The following is a 15,418-nucleotide window of genomic DNA, read 5'->3' on the forward strand; positions in this document are numbered from 1 at the left end:
TCACTTTTTCTCTTACTCAACTTTACATTTTTTAGCTTTATCCATGTTGATGTATGAAACTTTAGTCCCTTGTTTACACTACTGTATGAATATACCATAATTTGTTCTTTTTCCTATCACTGAGTAATAGTGTGTTGGGGGGTTGTTTATTTTTTCACTGTTAGAAATAATATTGCCACAAGAATTTTTGTATATTCTGCCTTTGGTAGTTTAAAATTTTTTTCAATACAGAAGAGAAAAGCATTTAGACATTCTGTAACCATGCTAAGTATTTTAATAACACCCTCCTACCTGTCTACATTTACATACATATACTTTTAATTCATTTATATGCTGACAAGATAATTTCACAGCTGAGTGTTCTGAATTTTCTATTGTTTAAGTGAAGTATGTGAAATTTTTGAGTTATTTTTCTTCACATCTTGGAGCAGTGAATAAATCCCTGAACTCAATCAGAAAACCTGGATTCAAGCTTTATTTATTAGCTTTGAGATAAAAGGGAATTTAGTTAACATTCTTTTCATTTATTCTGTTAGCTGGGGTCATTACTGTGGCAGCCTGGAGCTGGGAGGGAGCTTGCCTGGGTGTCTCAGTTTCCCTGCTTGTGGCATCTCCTTCATATCTCCTCTCACATCGCCTCTCCTTGGTTCTTCTCTCTCCTGGATACCTATCCTTTTAGGGTGGTGGCTAGAAGACAGATCGCAACAGGCAGGGGTTTATCAAGCATCGGCTTGTGTCACTGAGTTTACTAAGGTCCCATTGGCCAATGGAAGTCCCAAAGCCAAATCCAGAGTTGGCATGGGAGGGGACGTCACCAGGGCGTGCATCCCAGAAGGCTGGCTCGTTGGGTCCACGTCTCCGGGCCTCTGCTTTGTAAGCAGTGAAACAAGAGTAAAACTGACCGCCCTCTTTTTCCTAGAGGATTGCCAGTCTCCAATGAGATAGTGTACCTGAAGGTGCTTCATAAATTAGAGATCACTGTTTTATCAAGACTCTTTTGGTTGCAAATACAAACCTATCAGCTTATGCAAAACAGAACAAAAACCCCAAATTTTTATAAGGAACCTAGGGACCAAAACCAAGAAGTGGACATTGTGTAGGGACCCAAGATTACTTTTTCTGGGTCAGGTGGTCTCTGACCACCACTTCTCCCTATACCTCTCCTACCCCCTTCTCTTCGTTCGGCTTTCTGTGTATGTAAGACAACATTTTTGTTCTTACGGCATTCAATCCAGCCTCAGCCCCCAAACCAACCAACATCTAATGTTTCTTTTTTTAAAAATGTTTTATTGATTTCAGAGAAAGGGAGGGAGAGGGAGAGAGAGAGATAGAAACATCAGTGATGAGAATCATTGATTGGCTGCCTTCTGTATGCTCCCCACTAGGGATCGAGCCCCCAACCCAGGCATGTGCCCTGACCAGGAATCGAACCGTGACCTCCTAGTTCATGGGTCAACGTTCAACCACTGAGCCACACTGGCTGGGCTGATGTTTCTTACAACCATTGGAGACTGACTAGCTGTCAAGGACTGAGTAGTGGGTGTAGTTCAGACCCCGAGGACAGAGACTCTTTTTGGCCCATTGGGCCAAAGGCCCTCCCTGGTCACAAAGGTCAGACTTTTCCAGAAGTGTGCTCCTCTAGGCAGGAGGGGCAGTCAGAGCAGTAGGGTTTGGAGGTGGCAGACAACCCAGCAATGAACCAGTGTCTTACTGGCCGATGATTTCACGGTGCTGGGAAAGCATGGTCAGCTCCTGTGGTCACGTGTGCTTCCCCTTCTGGCACCACTTGCCTTTCTCTGGACCAAAGACAAGTGGTTGGTAGGCAGTGGGGTACCTGCTATACAGGATATTTTGGAAGAGGGAAAGGTGGGGAATCGAGTGAACTGAAAAAAAATATTTTTTAAAAAGAAAGATGGACAAAAAAAAAGGAAGACCGACAGGGAAAGTATCTCAGTTTTCCCCTTTCCTAATCTCTACCTCTTCTTTCCCCTTGTCACATCACTTTTAAGGTTTGACTGTTAACAAAGGGAGGGGGGCAGGGGGAACGAAGGGAAATCTTTTCTGGGCTCCCTGCTGCTCTTTACCCATGGAGACAATTGCAGCCTCACCCTGTATGTGTCATTCCGCCCCCAGCTCCTCGCCCTTGGAGCATTCATCTTACTCTTCCTTGCCTTCTCTTCTTCATTCTCTGTCCTGGGGATGCCTCCTCCCTTCTCCGAGCCCCGTTATGTCTCTTGCTCTGGCCACACACACATTAGCCTGGGTGAGGGGAGGCGTGCTTTTGGTGTGCCTTACAACCGAGATATCACTGCAGGCATGTTTTCCCATGGGAACATCTTACCTTCTGGGGGAGAGGACGAGGGGAATAAAACATATGTCCTTAAACATTTTCATCCTCCTACTTACTCTATACATATAAATGCATGAATTTTTGTTCTTGCCTGATGAGATGGGAACGTATAAATTTATTTGAACAGATGTCATTAACAGTCTTAAAAGGGCGTGGGTGCGCTGTTCATGACCGTCACTGAACTCTGAGCTCTGGAAATATTAAGCAGGTGTGACTTAGGAACTGTATTGTTTGCTGGAACTGCCATATACTGAAGTTCTGCAAACGGGGTGTCTGTAACAACACATTTATTTTCTCCCAATTCTGAAGGCTTGAAGGCTGAGATCAAGGTGGCATCAGGGTTGGTTTCTTCTGAGGCCTCCCCTTGGCTTGGAGATGCCATCTTCTCCCTGTGTCGTCACGTTATCTTCTTCTCCGTGTGTCTGTATTCTCTATTTTCTGGGTAATGTTGGGGAAATAGCTGTATCTTCACACAGCTATTCATGAAAAGATTGCTTTAGGCTGGAGACTTTAAATGGATCACAAAAGCTCTTTAAATTGAAATTATTTTGAAGATTAAGGCAAGGATAAGCTCTGTTGGGGTAAGAAATAACGGAATATAAAAAGCAAAAGTATATATTCCATGATAGATTCAGAAATAGTTTGAAAATTGTCAAAAACCTTGATTAATTTGGCAATAGAGACTCTTGATGTAGTAATTAAGGGAATTACTACAAGTAGGATTGAAGAGTCAGACAGTTCCTCAACGAGCTCTCGTTAAAGTAGTGCTTGCCATCTGCCTGTTTCCCCTTTGAAGTGGCGATGTCTCAGTCGCTGAAATGTAAAGTGGATTATGCATAGGGTTTTAGGTGTGTAATTTCAGTCCTCTGCTGTCCATGGAGACTTTCTTGCTGTGACACTAAGGACATGAAATATTTTACATATTTCAGTGATGAATGGAGTGGCACTAACATTGATTTATTCTTTTCTAAAAACCCGTTAGAAAACCCCATCCTCAAGGCACCGGAGAGAGGGGACGAGGAGCCTGGCAGGCCCCTGCTGGAGACCTGTCTCTCGGGAGGGACATGCCTTTTGATAACGCTTCTGTTTCAATGAGAGCTGTTAGTATGGTTTGCTCTCTGGTAAACATTAGCTTTAGTAATGATAATATGAATTTTTAAAAATATATTTTATTGATTCTTCACAGAGAGGAAGGGAGAGGGATAGAGAGTTAGAAACATCGATGAGAGAGAAACATCGAGCAGCTGCCTCCTGCACATCTCCTACTGGGGATGTGCCCGCAACCAAGGTACATGCCCTTGACCGGAATCGAACCTGGGACCCTTGAGTCCGAAGGCCGATGCTCTATCCATTAAGCCAAACCGGCTAGAGCGATAATATGAATTTAAAAAGTTACTTAATCCTCACAGCTACTCTCTGCAGTAGGCAGTCTAGTCCACTTCACAGAGCAGTTAAGTATTGTGCTGCCAAGTACACGGAAATAAGTGATGGAGCTAGAATTTGAGTCTGAGTTCTGACTTCCAAGTCCAGAACATTGAAGCCTCCTTGAAACAGGAAGGTACTATTTACAAAATTCCTTCTCTGTTGAGATCATTTGTGTTACATTTTGTCAGATTTTTATTTTCTTAAAATATTTTTTATTGAGATTTTTAGAGAGAGAGAGAAAGGAAGAGAGATAGAAACAATGATGAGAGAGAAACATCATTGATTGGCTGCCTTCCTACACACCCCCTACTTGGGATCGAGCCACAACCTGGGCAAGTGTCCTGACCGGGAATCAAACCAGTGACCTCTTGGTTCCTGGGTTGATGCTCAACTGCTGAGCCACACCAGCCAGGCATATTTTGTCAGATTTAATCTTTCTCATAACCCCCCAGGTACTAGTATATTGAACTTTGATCTGTAAAAGAAGCACTTCCACTTTTCAGATTTATTCTGTGTGAGTAGTTAACTAAACTCTAAAATATGCATATTTTATTTTAAAATGTGTTTGAGTTCATAATTTGAATTTCAATATTGGCAATACCAATACTTTTGTGGAAAAAAGGATGCTTTGGTTTCTCAAGTGGGATAAAACTTGTTGTTTGAAAGTTAATATTTTTATATCTTTTTCTGTTAATATTTTTATATCTTGGTATTATACCATTAGATGGTTTATTAGAAAGACATTTATTACATTTGATTATGCATATCATGTTTGTCATAGCTGTAATTTATTAAGATTTCAATTCATGATATTAATACAAAATGAATTCAAAGTAAACTGCATTAAGAAGGCATAAACATAAAAGAAGACTTCCTAATGCTGGCTTGTCTGGTAACTGCCAATGCTCTAAATTGTTCAGTGTAAAATAGAAATTACTTATTTGAGGTTAAGAAACCTGTGATAAGGATTTCTTTTTTAAAATATATTTTTATTGATTTCAGAGAGGAAGGGAGAGGGAGAGGGAGATAGAAACATCAATGATGAGACAGAATCATCTATCGGCTGCCTTCTGCACGCCCCACACTGGGGACGAGCCTCCAACCCAGGAATGTGCCCTGACCCGGCATCGAACCAGCGACCTTGTGGTGCACAGGTTGGTGGTCAACCACTGAGTCACGCTGGCCGGGCAAGGATTTATTTTAATTCAATAGAATGTATTGACACTCTACAGTATATTATGTTTTATGTGTTTTATTAAGTGTTAGGTTTATTGTGTGTTAGGTGCTTAGTAACCTTGATTCATGCCTTCCCAGCACATGGTAGGTTCTTGGTTAATGTTTAATGATAATGAATAATGAAATGGCTTATAAAAGCCTTGAAACTTGGGAGTAGATTTCCACCCTACTTTATTTAATTAATTTATTTATTTAAAATATATTTTATTGATTTTTTACAGAGAGGAAGGGAGAGGGATAGAGAGCTAGAAACATCAATGAGAGAGAAACATCGACTAGCTGCCTCCTGCACACCCCCTACCGGGGATGTGCCCGCAACCAATGTACATGCCCTTGACCGGAATCGAACCTGGGACCCTTCAGTCTGCAGACCGACGCTCTATCCACTGAGCCAAACCGGTTTCGGCTCCACCCTACTTTATAAAGAATTATAAAACACTTTCAAACTCTTGCATTTATTGAAATGCCTAAAAAAACACATCTTCAAAACACTGTTCCTAATGTGAGAGTTGATTAATATTTGGAAGTAAAAGTGGAAATTGAAATACTATGTATCTCTTTAAAAAACTTTTTTCATATGAGAAATATATATCATGTTATTTTTCTACAATATGAAATTCCTGAAACAACTGTTTTAATATTTTTATTTTTGGTATATTTTTCTTCATGATATAAACTCATAAACTGAAAAGCTGTTTTTACATGCGGTCTTTCATAGACTATTTCTCATTTAATTAAAAATCGTTTGTGAGCCGAAACCGGTTTGGCTCAGTGGATAGAGCGTCGGTCTTCGGACTGAAAGGTCCCAGGTTCGATTCCGGTCAAGGGCATGTACCTTGGTTGCGGGCACATCCCCAGTGGGGGATGTGCAGGAGGCAGCTGGTCGATGTTTCTCTCTCATCAATGTTTCTAGCTTTCTATCCCTCTCCCTTCCTCTCTGTAAAAAATTAATAAAACATATTTTTTAAAAAATCGTTTGTGAGAAGTCAAAACTTGGATTGGAAAGATAACTATTGGGCCTCTGAGTATTTTCTTTTTTCTCGCTTGTATTAAGATTTCTTTCATTTGTTTACCATCTTCCTCACTCTTCCCCTCAGTATATTTACTAATTTGCTCAGTCCTCATATAAAGTAGTTTTGGAATTGCTGATCCATACCCTTTTGAAAAACAAATTCATTAACCAGATGCAGTATTTTGCTCAGTTGTTTTTGTCTTTATCCTTACAAAATACTCTCTTCCAAAGTTATTTAGTTTTTTCCTCCCTATCTCCTACAGTGTGGTTACATTTTCTGTTTGTAGCTGAGTTGGGTTACTATTTGCATTTCATTTTGGGTTTCCTCCACATTCTGGTTTATTTGAACTATGTCTTTATTTTTGAGGCGACATGAAGCATTACCATTTCTAACGAAAGAGCATACTCAGAGGACTGTTATTTTTCATTCCCTTGTACTATCCCCATTTCCCCTTCTTCCGTTCTCTTTCTGCCTATCCCTTGTAGGCGACCAATCTCATTAATTTCTGATTTATCTTGCCTCTTGTTATTGAACAAATGAGCAGATATCTGAACATTTTTTCATTTCTTTCTTGTATAAAGTGTGGGATACTCTATTCCTTTGTACTTTGTTTTAATAACGTATCCAGTTTATCCACTTAATATATCCAGGAATCACTCCTTATCAGTCACGAAACACTTCTAATTATTTTTCATAGCTGCCGAATACTCCATTGAGTATATGTGCCTTAGTTTGTTCAAGCATTCTCCGGTGTCTAGGCATTCAGGTTCTTCCCAGTACTTTGCAACTACCAATTGCTGCAATGAATAGACTTCAATATATATACTTGTGTGTTATTGTGGATCTTAAGGGGAATTTACAACAGTGGGATTGCTAGGTTAAAAGGTAAGTGCAAATGTTTTATTGTAAGGTACCACTAAATTTCCCTCCAGAGAAATTGTATCTGTGTGTATTCCCACCAGTACTGTATGAGGTGCCTGTTTCTCCACAGCCTTGCCAGCAACTGTACTATCTTACTTTTTTATTTTCCCCTATCTGATGGGTAAAAATGGCATTACTCTAATGAATGAGTGAGATTAAACGCCCTTTCACATGTTTAAGGGCCATTTTTATATTTGTTGTGTCTTTTAAAGAGTTATATCTAATGCACGTTGTGGTTGGATTATTCACCTTCAGCCTCCCAGGATAGTAGCACTTTATAGAGACTAGACATTAATAATGACTTTTCTGTTTCAGATTTTCCATGGTGGCTTATTTTAATTCGGCAGAAAGCACTGGTGGGCAAACTTCCAGGAGACCATGAAGTCTGTAAAGTTACCAAAATTGCTGTGCTGTCACTTTCTGAAATGGAACCTCAGGATCTTGAGCTAGAGGTATGGTACTGTCTCAGGAAATTTTATGGAAACGTGATATGAATATAATAGCAATTATGAGGATTTGGTTTAATAGACCAGAATCATACAATGTTAGACATGGGTAATATCTTTAAAATAATTTAATCTTATGGTTTTCAAACTCCATTTTAGTAATGGAAACTTGGTTTCCAAATTGGTGAAATCCAGTATATGAGATGCATAAGATCAGAGCTGCTTTGGTTGAGGTGGTGATGGGGAGTGGGCATGTGCAGTGAACATTAATGTACAAATTTTTGGTGGGCATTTCTTTTCTCTTGGGTATATACCTAGTGATGAAATTGCTGGGTCGTGTGGTAACTATGTTTAACCTTTTGAGGAACTGCCAGACTGTTTTTCAAAGCAGTGTGCCATTAAAAAAATATCTAGACAAGGGTATGAAGAATCTGTGGGGTTCAAATAAATGAGAACATAGGTGCTCTTCCTTTTTGGGGAAAAAAATCCTTTAAAGTTTTATAGGCTTGATGTTCCATGTCTGCATATCGTATTTGCTGTATCTCATTGCCTTAATAGATAACTGCATCATTTCCCATATTTAGTTTCCCATCAGACATCTGTTTAAAATTTTAGCTCCAGATGGACATAGATAGATACCAACTTTTAAAGTAAAAATCATGTATTTTTATTTCCTTAGACAGCAGCCACACCTGCTCTTGATCCTGACTATGAATATAAGCTGGTGGAGTAATAGGAAATATCGGGAGCACCGCGGGGCTTGTGGGGTGGTTTTCTTTGTGAGATCACGTGTGTCAGCACGCGCGGCACAGACCTGGCTGGGCCTCTGGAAAAGGGAAGGTGATCCACCGTCACACCATGTGTTGTGATCCCAAGAACCTTTTAGGATAGAAAGGGTCTCAGATGTCATTTTCTCTATCCACACTTTGTGGTAGGGCTTCATTGAACCTTTTTAAAAAGATAGTGGTCTATACTTTTTTCTAAAGGTAACTGTGTGGAGGATTCTAGAATATTCATTGAAAATGTTTATGTTCAAAGTAATTTTAGATTTCTATTTAGAAAAATCGGTTTTAAGAGGTAGCGATAGACTGCCGGAGAAGATGGTGTAGTGTTTGTGCTTCCCTATACAGGTCACAGTGGTTATCTGAAACCTTTGGGGCCGTATTTGTTTTAGAGTTCAAGTTTTGATTTTGGAGGGTGGGGAGGTTATTGAGAAGGTTATTCCATGTATTTTATGTATGCCCTGTGAGTCTGGGTGTTACTCACAATACAATACATTAATATTTCTTAAAGAATCATGAATCAGTAGAATATTCATATAAGGGAGGTAGCTTCATGTCGGTTTAGGGTACATTTTGGCATATTGTAAATGAGTTGTAACAAACGTAAAACATACTAGTAAAATTTCTGGTTTCAGAATTTTTTGGGTTTTGGAGTTGTTGATAAGAAAGGAAGTGAAGGGGTATTGGGCCCAAACCCAGGAAGAGGTTAGATTACTAAAAGAAAGAGAGCCCTGACCATGTGGCTCAGTTGGTTGGGTGTCGTCCCATGCACCAAAGGCTGCTGCTGTGATTCCCGGGTCAGGCACAGGCCCGGTTGCAGGCTCGATCCCTGCTAGGGGATGTGCAGGAGGCAGCCAGTGGATGTTTTCTCTCACATCGATGTTTCTCTCTCTCTCCTTCTGCCTTCCTTTCTCTCTAAAAAAATCAATCAGTAAATAAAAAGAAAAACGAAGAAGATATTGCTAGGCCTGGAGCGTAGTATCTTCATGGACCATAAACAGAACAGTAGTTTGAATGGGGCCACAGGCCTCCTGGACTTTGGATCCAGAAGCAGGCAGTTCCAGGTAGAAAATTTCCCCCTACCCAGTACAGGGAACTAAAAGGGCTGCATAAAAGATGGGGGGTCTGAAGCCATGCTTGGTACTAGAAGCCTGGTGCTAGAGGGAGACTCCCCAACTCATGAAAGGAAGCTGTTAGGTCATTGCACTAATGGGGTAGATAATTGTGCATAAATAATTGTGTCTGTTAAGCACTTCCTTTGAGAAATACTGGGCAAAAGATTAGGACCTGAATTAACACAATAACAATCAGCATGAAGTGGTTAGGTTTGATAGGAGAGACTTTAGGAAGGAGAATAATGGGAGATGACTCCTAGCTTTCTTGCTTAAGTGATCCCGTGGGTGCTGTAGTCGTTGCCCGAGGTAGGTCAAATCAGAGGAGGAACAAGATTTGAGAAACAGATGTTGAACAGTTTTGAAGATGCTGAATTCGAGGGACTGGTGTGTCTATAGCAGGGAGATGTTATATATTTGGTTCTTGTGTTCAGAGCAAAAGATCGGAGTTACCGTGAACACGGGCAATAGGGTAGTGAAGACTGGGAGGGTGTGTGTGAAATTATATGTAAAATACTTGATTTTAACCAGATAGTTGTCTTTAGAACTTCTGTGCCCTTCTCTGGTCTTAACACGTCCTCACCTTTGCCAGTGGGCCCACACATTTCCTGAAGCCCCTACATGCTGCTTCTTCAAATTTAATCTCTGGACCCAAAGAGTATGTTTTTTGTTGGTTTTGCTAGTGCGTGAGGATAGGAGCCGAGGAAGCAGTTGACGTGTCCAGCTTTTGAGATTCCCAGTAGAGCAGACTCTTGACATGTTCTAAACCAGATCACTCAGTTAACTGGCATGAGTGAATATTTAGCACAGGCAGCTGTGAAGTAATGCCCTTGGAGCATAGAAAATGTGCATTATGCAATATTTAAAATTTTAGATGCCATTTTTTAAAGCATTAATTAACCTCAGCTGGAGCATTTTATTTCTCAGTTATATTAGCTATAATTATGATCCTAAGCTGAATTTTCCATCCCTGAATCCTAAGTAGATCCTGTTCTGTATTCTTTGCCTGCCGTCTCCTGTAGCTTTCTAATCACGGAAGCACCGCTGTGTTTCCTAGGACCAGTTGTCTACTTGGTCGTTTTTCTAACTCTTGAGGTTTACTCTGAACCGCAGTGCATGAGCAGTAGCATCCACTTTTGTACTCACACTTGAACATTTAGCAAGCAGATATTAATAATAATGAATTCTTGCTGAGGCCCGTTTGGCTCAGTGGATGGAGCGTCGGCCTGCAGACTGAGGGGTCCCAGGTTCGATTCCGGTCGAGGGCATGTGCCTTGGTTGCGGGGCTCATCCCCAGTGGGGGGTGTGCAGAGGGGACTGATCGATGTTTCTCTCGTCGATGTTTCTGGCTCTCTGTCCCTCTCCCTTCCTCTCTGTGAAAAATCAATAAAATAAAAAAATAAAAATAAAAATAATGAATTCTCTCTCTCTCCCCATTATTTAGCTCTGTAAGAAGCATCATTTTGGAATTAACAAACCAGAGAAGATTATACCATCTCCTGATGACTCAAAGTTTTTACTGAAGACCTTTACGCACATTAAGTCCAATGTATCTGCTCCTAATAAAAAGAAAGTAAGCAAAATCAGTCAGAGAAAGACAAGTATCACATGATCTCACTCATATGTGGAATCTAATGAACAAAATTAACTGATGAACAAAATGGATACAGAAACATAGACACATAGAACAGACTTCGGAATCTCGGAGGGAAGGTTGGGGAGGGTGGGTGGGTGAGAAGAAACTAACCAAAGAACTTGTCTGCATATCTGCGTCACCCAAGGACACAGACAGTGGGGTGGGAAGGCCTGGGGCGGGGTTGGGGGTGGGCTAGAAGGGATCAATGGGGGAAAAAGAGGGACATATGCAATACTTTCAACAATAAAGGTTTAATAAGAAGAAAAAAAGAAGAATTTAACTGATACGGGCTTGGAATTCACTTTTTATTAGGTTAAAATTGAGGGGTAGTTTTCCTGCCCGTGAACTTATTTCGAAACCACTTGTCATATTCCAACACTGTCTCTGTATGTCCTCGGGATGAGCTTCACTTCCTTCCTAGGAAGGCGTGTATTACCCACACAAGGCTGTCTTTACATTTCATTCCTGCAGTGATCGGAGATTCATATTTTACAGGTTAAGGAGAGTAAAGAAAAGGAGAAGTTGGAAAGAAGATTACTTGAAGAGTTGCTGAAGATGTTCATGGACTCGGAATCCTTTTACTACAGCTTGACCTATGACTTGACCAACTCAGTGCAGAGGCAAAGCGCTGCGGAGAGGGACCCCCGGCCCCTCTGGCAGAAGGTACCTCTCACGGTCAGGGCAGGGTTTGCCCTCCGGAGCAGTTTATGGACTTATTTGGCTTTATCGGAAAACTGAAACAACAGGTTTCTGACTGTTTATTCTCTACCTTTTCCAGGTTGATGATCGATTTTTTTGGAATAAATATATGATACAAGATCTTACTGAGATTGGTGTGAGTAGTTGTTTTCTAAAATATTCTAAGATAATTATAGTTAAGCAAATATCTTTAAATTGTCTTAAAATCTCTAATGTTTTTCTCTATAGAATGGGAATTATTTAGTCAGGGAAAACTAAGACATTTGGTATTTTAAGGCAGCTCACAATTCCATTGCTTAGCCACAGGCCTATCTTTTTAGCAGGTTGCCATGGGATAGTAGTCATTGAAGACTGGGGAACTAATGTCCTCAGAGTTCCTATAAAACAGGTAGTTTGTTTACCCATTGGAAATGTTGAAGCCCAATTGTCCTTGAATAATACCAGATTTTTTAACTTTCCTGTTTCTTCATCTGGACAGATCTCCAAGGACATTCTAGTACTGCCAGTATTTGAATCAGGGAAGATAGGGAATATGATGAGGTTATTGAGATTTGGTGATTACAGTCTTTCTTTACTCTGTCATATTATGCTGGAGAATGATGACTGTCCAAGGACAACTAATTAATTTATTCAGTCAATCCACAAATATTTGTGGAAGGCCTGCTATGTGCCGGTTACTGTTTTGGACGCAAAGTGGGCAAATAGTTGATTAGAATCATATATTATCTTTTTCTTAACCTTTCAAAAATTTCAAACCTTTTGTCCTGGCCAGTGTGGTTCAGTGGTTGGAGTGCTGTTACCTACACAGAAAGGTCTCAGGTTTGATTCCTGGTCAGGGCACATTCCTAGGTTATGGGTTCGATCCCTGGTTGGGGCACATAGAAGAGGCAACCAATTGATATCTCTCTGTCTGTTTCTCTCTCCCTCTCCCTCTCCCTCACTCCCTCCTTCCTTTCTCTAAAAAATAAAAATCAATAAACAAACACATTCTCAGGTGAGGATTAAATAAGTATATTATTTTTAAAAATTTTCAAACCTTTCTCCTTTTTTCTATTTCTCTTCCTTGGTGGGAGTTAGTAGATAGAGAGTGCCTACCACTAGCTAGCTATCATGTCTCTATCGAGAAAGAGTTCAGACCTCTTTATGATGCTGAAACTTTGACCACCAAAACTCTGTGGCAGGATTAGCAGTAAGGGTGTCTGTAATGAATATTTGTCTTGCTTGCTGACATAATGAGCTCTATGTTTTGCAGAGTTTTTTGCAGATATTTTACATTACCATTTAAAACTGATGACTTGCAATAAAGGTGGCATTTGGCAACATACATTTCTTTGTTCCTGTCAAGAGTTTTGCATTTTTTGCTAGAAGGGGAAAAAATACAAATAACAGGAATGATGATAAGAATAATGAAGGCAGGTAGACCCTTTACTGTTTTCAACCACCTTTCCAAGATCCTGTCTGCAGGCTCCATAAAACAAAACCATGAGATAGGACCTGGAGTGTGTGGTTATGCAAGAGGAGGTGGGTTTGAAGTGGATGCTGAGATTAGGGCTAGATCTGATTATGGAGACAGGAGAGAAAGAGGGACTAAGAACAACTCTTTGGGAAGCTTTTTATCTTTTACTGTTTATCCTTTACTATTGCTAAATAGTTACTGTAAGCAGGCACTCTGCTAAACACTTTCTACATTTTACTGATTAATCTTCACAGCAACCTTATAGGGTAGTAGTTTTCCTGTTTTTCAAAGCAGAATGTCCAGCCACTGGTGAGGTGCTGTGATTCACCTGGGGTGTTAGTAAGTGGTGGAGCTTGAATTTAGACCCCGCTGTCTGGCTCCTATGGTGTGGTCCCTCTCCGGCAGTTCTCTTTTGAATGATTATCCTATCTAATAAAAGAGTAATATGCAAATTGACTGTCACTCCAACACACAAGATGGCTGCCCCCATGTGGTCAAAGATGGCCGCCACAAGAGGACCAGCAGGGGAGGGCAGTTGTGGGGGACCAGGCCAGCAGGGGAGGGCAGTTAGGGGTGACCAGGCTGGCAGAGGAGGGAAGTTGGGGGCGACTGGGCCTGCAGGGAAGGGCAGTTGCGGGGGGACCCAGGCTTGCAGGGGAGAGCAGTTAGGGGCAATCAGACTGGCAGGGGAGCAGTTAAGCATCAATCAGGCTGGCATGGGAGTGGTTAGGGGGTGATCAGGCTGGCAGGCAGAAGCGGTTAGGGGCAATCAGGAAGGCAGGCAGGAGAGCAGTTGGGAGCCAGCAGTCCTGGATTGTGAGAGGGATGTCCGACTGCCTGTTTAGGCCCGATCCGTAGGATCGGGCCTAAACGGGCAGTCGGACATCCCTCGAGGGGTCCCAGATTGGAGAGGGTGCAGTCTGTGCTGAGGGACACCTCCCCCCCTTGTGCACGAATTTCGTGCACCGGACCTCTAGTTATAAAGAAAAGGAAATGCTCTCTGATCCACCTGCACTCCTCCCTCCACTCCTTTGTGTTCTCTAGTGAGCAGAGAATATGGTTAAAGAATGGCAAGTTTCTGTTTCTAATAAACTAACAAATATGTGCTGGCTACTGTTTGGGTTTAAGAAAGTAGCAGTGCTGTACAGCATAGAAACAATGTGATGTTCCTATTGTTTTCAGACACCAGATGTGGACTTCTGGATTATTCCCATTATCCAAGGTTTTGTGCAGATTGAAGAACTTGTGGTAAATTATAGTGAGTCATCGGACGATGAGAAAAGCAGCCCAGAGACCCCGCCCCAGGAGTCCACCTGCGTAGATGACATTCACCCACGGTTCCTAGTGGCGCTCATTTCTCGTCGCAGCCGGCACAGAGCAGGTGTGTGGAGGGCTGTAATCACATGCAAATCAAATCCAGGCTAAATGGAAATCCTGTGGGGGTGTTGAAATGCCGACGACCATATGGATCTGGAAACACAGTCCGTTTCAGTGCTCACTTTGTAATGTGACGGGACCAATTATTGGATAGAGGCGAACTGGGAAGAGTTAACAAAAGGAGAAAGAAGAGAAGAAGGTCACTTGGGGTGTGCTTCTAAAATACCATTGTTCCCATGATGGGTTGCATCACAGTAATAAACCCTTCCTGAGGGCGAGCGCCTTTGGGAAAATCCTCCTCTTTCAGTGCATAGGAGCTCTCCTAGCTTCAGTTTGTAAAAGTCATGATTTGGGATAAGTTGATCCAGTTTTGCCTGGCGGTTGCACATTAGATCCCCAAGCTATCCTGAAAGAGAGAGAAGCATGATCTAGTTAGACTAAATTTTTTTTAAATGTTGCTTTTTCTTTTTCTTTTTTTTTTTGCTTTGTTTTAGGAATGCGCTATAAACGAAGAGGGGTGGATAAAAATGGAAATGTTGCAAATTATGTGGAGACTGAGCAGCTAATTCATGTCCACAATCACACCTTGTCATTTATTCAAACACGAGGCTCTGTGCCTGTCTTTTGGAGCCAGGTTGGCTATCGATATAATCCAAGACCTCGGCTGGACAAGAGTAAGCAGTCCATTATTCGGTTTGCAAATGATGATATCAGACAGATATTAGATACCTTATAGATTTGGATTTGCTTTGCCAGATGCTTTATTCAAAACAATAACTCACACAGTGAAATTTAGTAGAAAGTGATTATAAACATAAGAGCAATAATGGTTGTTGACAATTTAAGTAATTTAACAATTAAAAATTCCCCAACAATAGAGCAAAATAGCTTATTGTACATTTTAAATTCTTGATTTTTTTATTGAAGAATACTTTATTGGATATTTAATTTTGGAAAAGGGTAAA

At 41.0% G+C, this 15,418-nt stretch overlaps 1 protein-coding gene across 1 annotated transcript in view; it reads left to right on the top strand.

The window, feature by feature from the left end:
- The window catches only part of INPP5F (inositol polyphosphate-5-phosphatase F), a 60,476-nt gene that overhangs the window by 19,408 nt on the left and 25,650 nt on the right, over positions 1 to 15,418 (top strand). Inside the window, exons 3-8 of the mRNA XM_054729066.1 lie at positions 7,261 to 7,397; positions 10,730 to 10,858; positions 11,417 to 11,584; positions 11,700 to 11,756; positions 14,259 to 14,457; positions 14,948 to 15,127. Of these exons, the coding sequence (XP_054585041.1) occupies positions 7,261 to 7,397; positions 10,730 to 10,858; positions 11,417 to 11,584; positions 11,700 to 11,756; positions 14,259 to 14,457; positions 14,948 to 15,127 (870 nt within the window). The remainder of the gene's footprint in view (positions 1 to 7,260; positions 7,398 to 10,729; positions 10,859 to 11,416; positions 11,585 to 11,699; positions 11,757 to 14,258; positions 14,458 to 14,947; positions 15,128 to 15,418) is intronic.

This window comes from Eptesicus fuscus, chromosome 17 (genome assembly GCF_027574615.1).
Source record: "Eptesicus fuscus isolate TK198812 chromosome 17, DD_ASM_mEF_20220401, whole genome shotgun sequence".
Classification (NCBI taxonomy): Eukaryota; Metazoa; Chordata; class Mammalia; order Chiroptera; family Vespertilionidae; genus Eptesicus; species Eptesicus fuscus.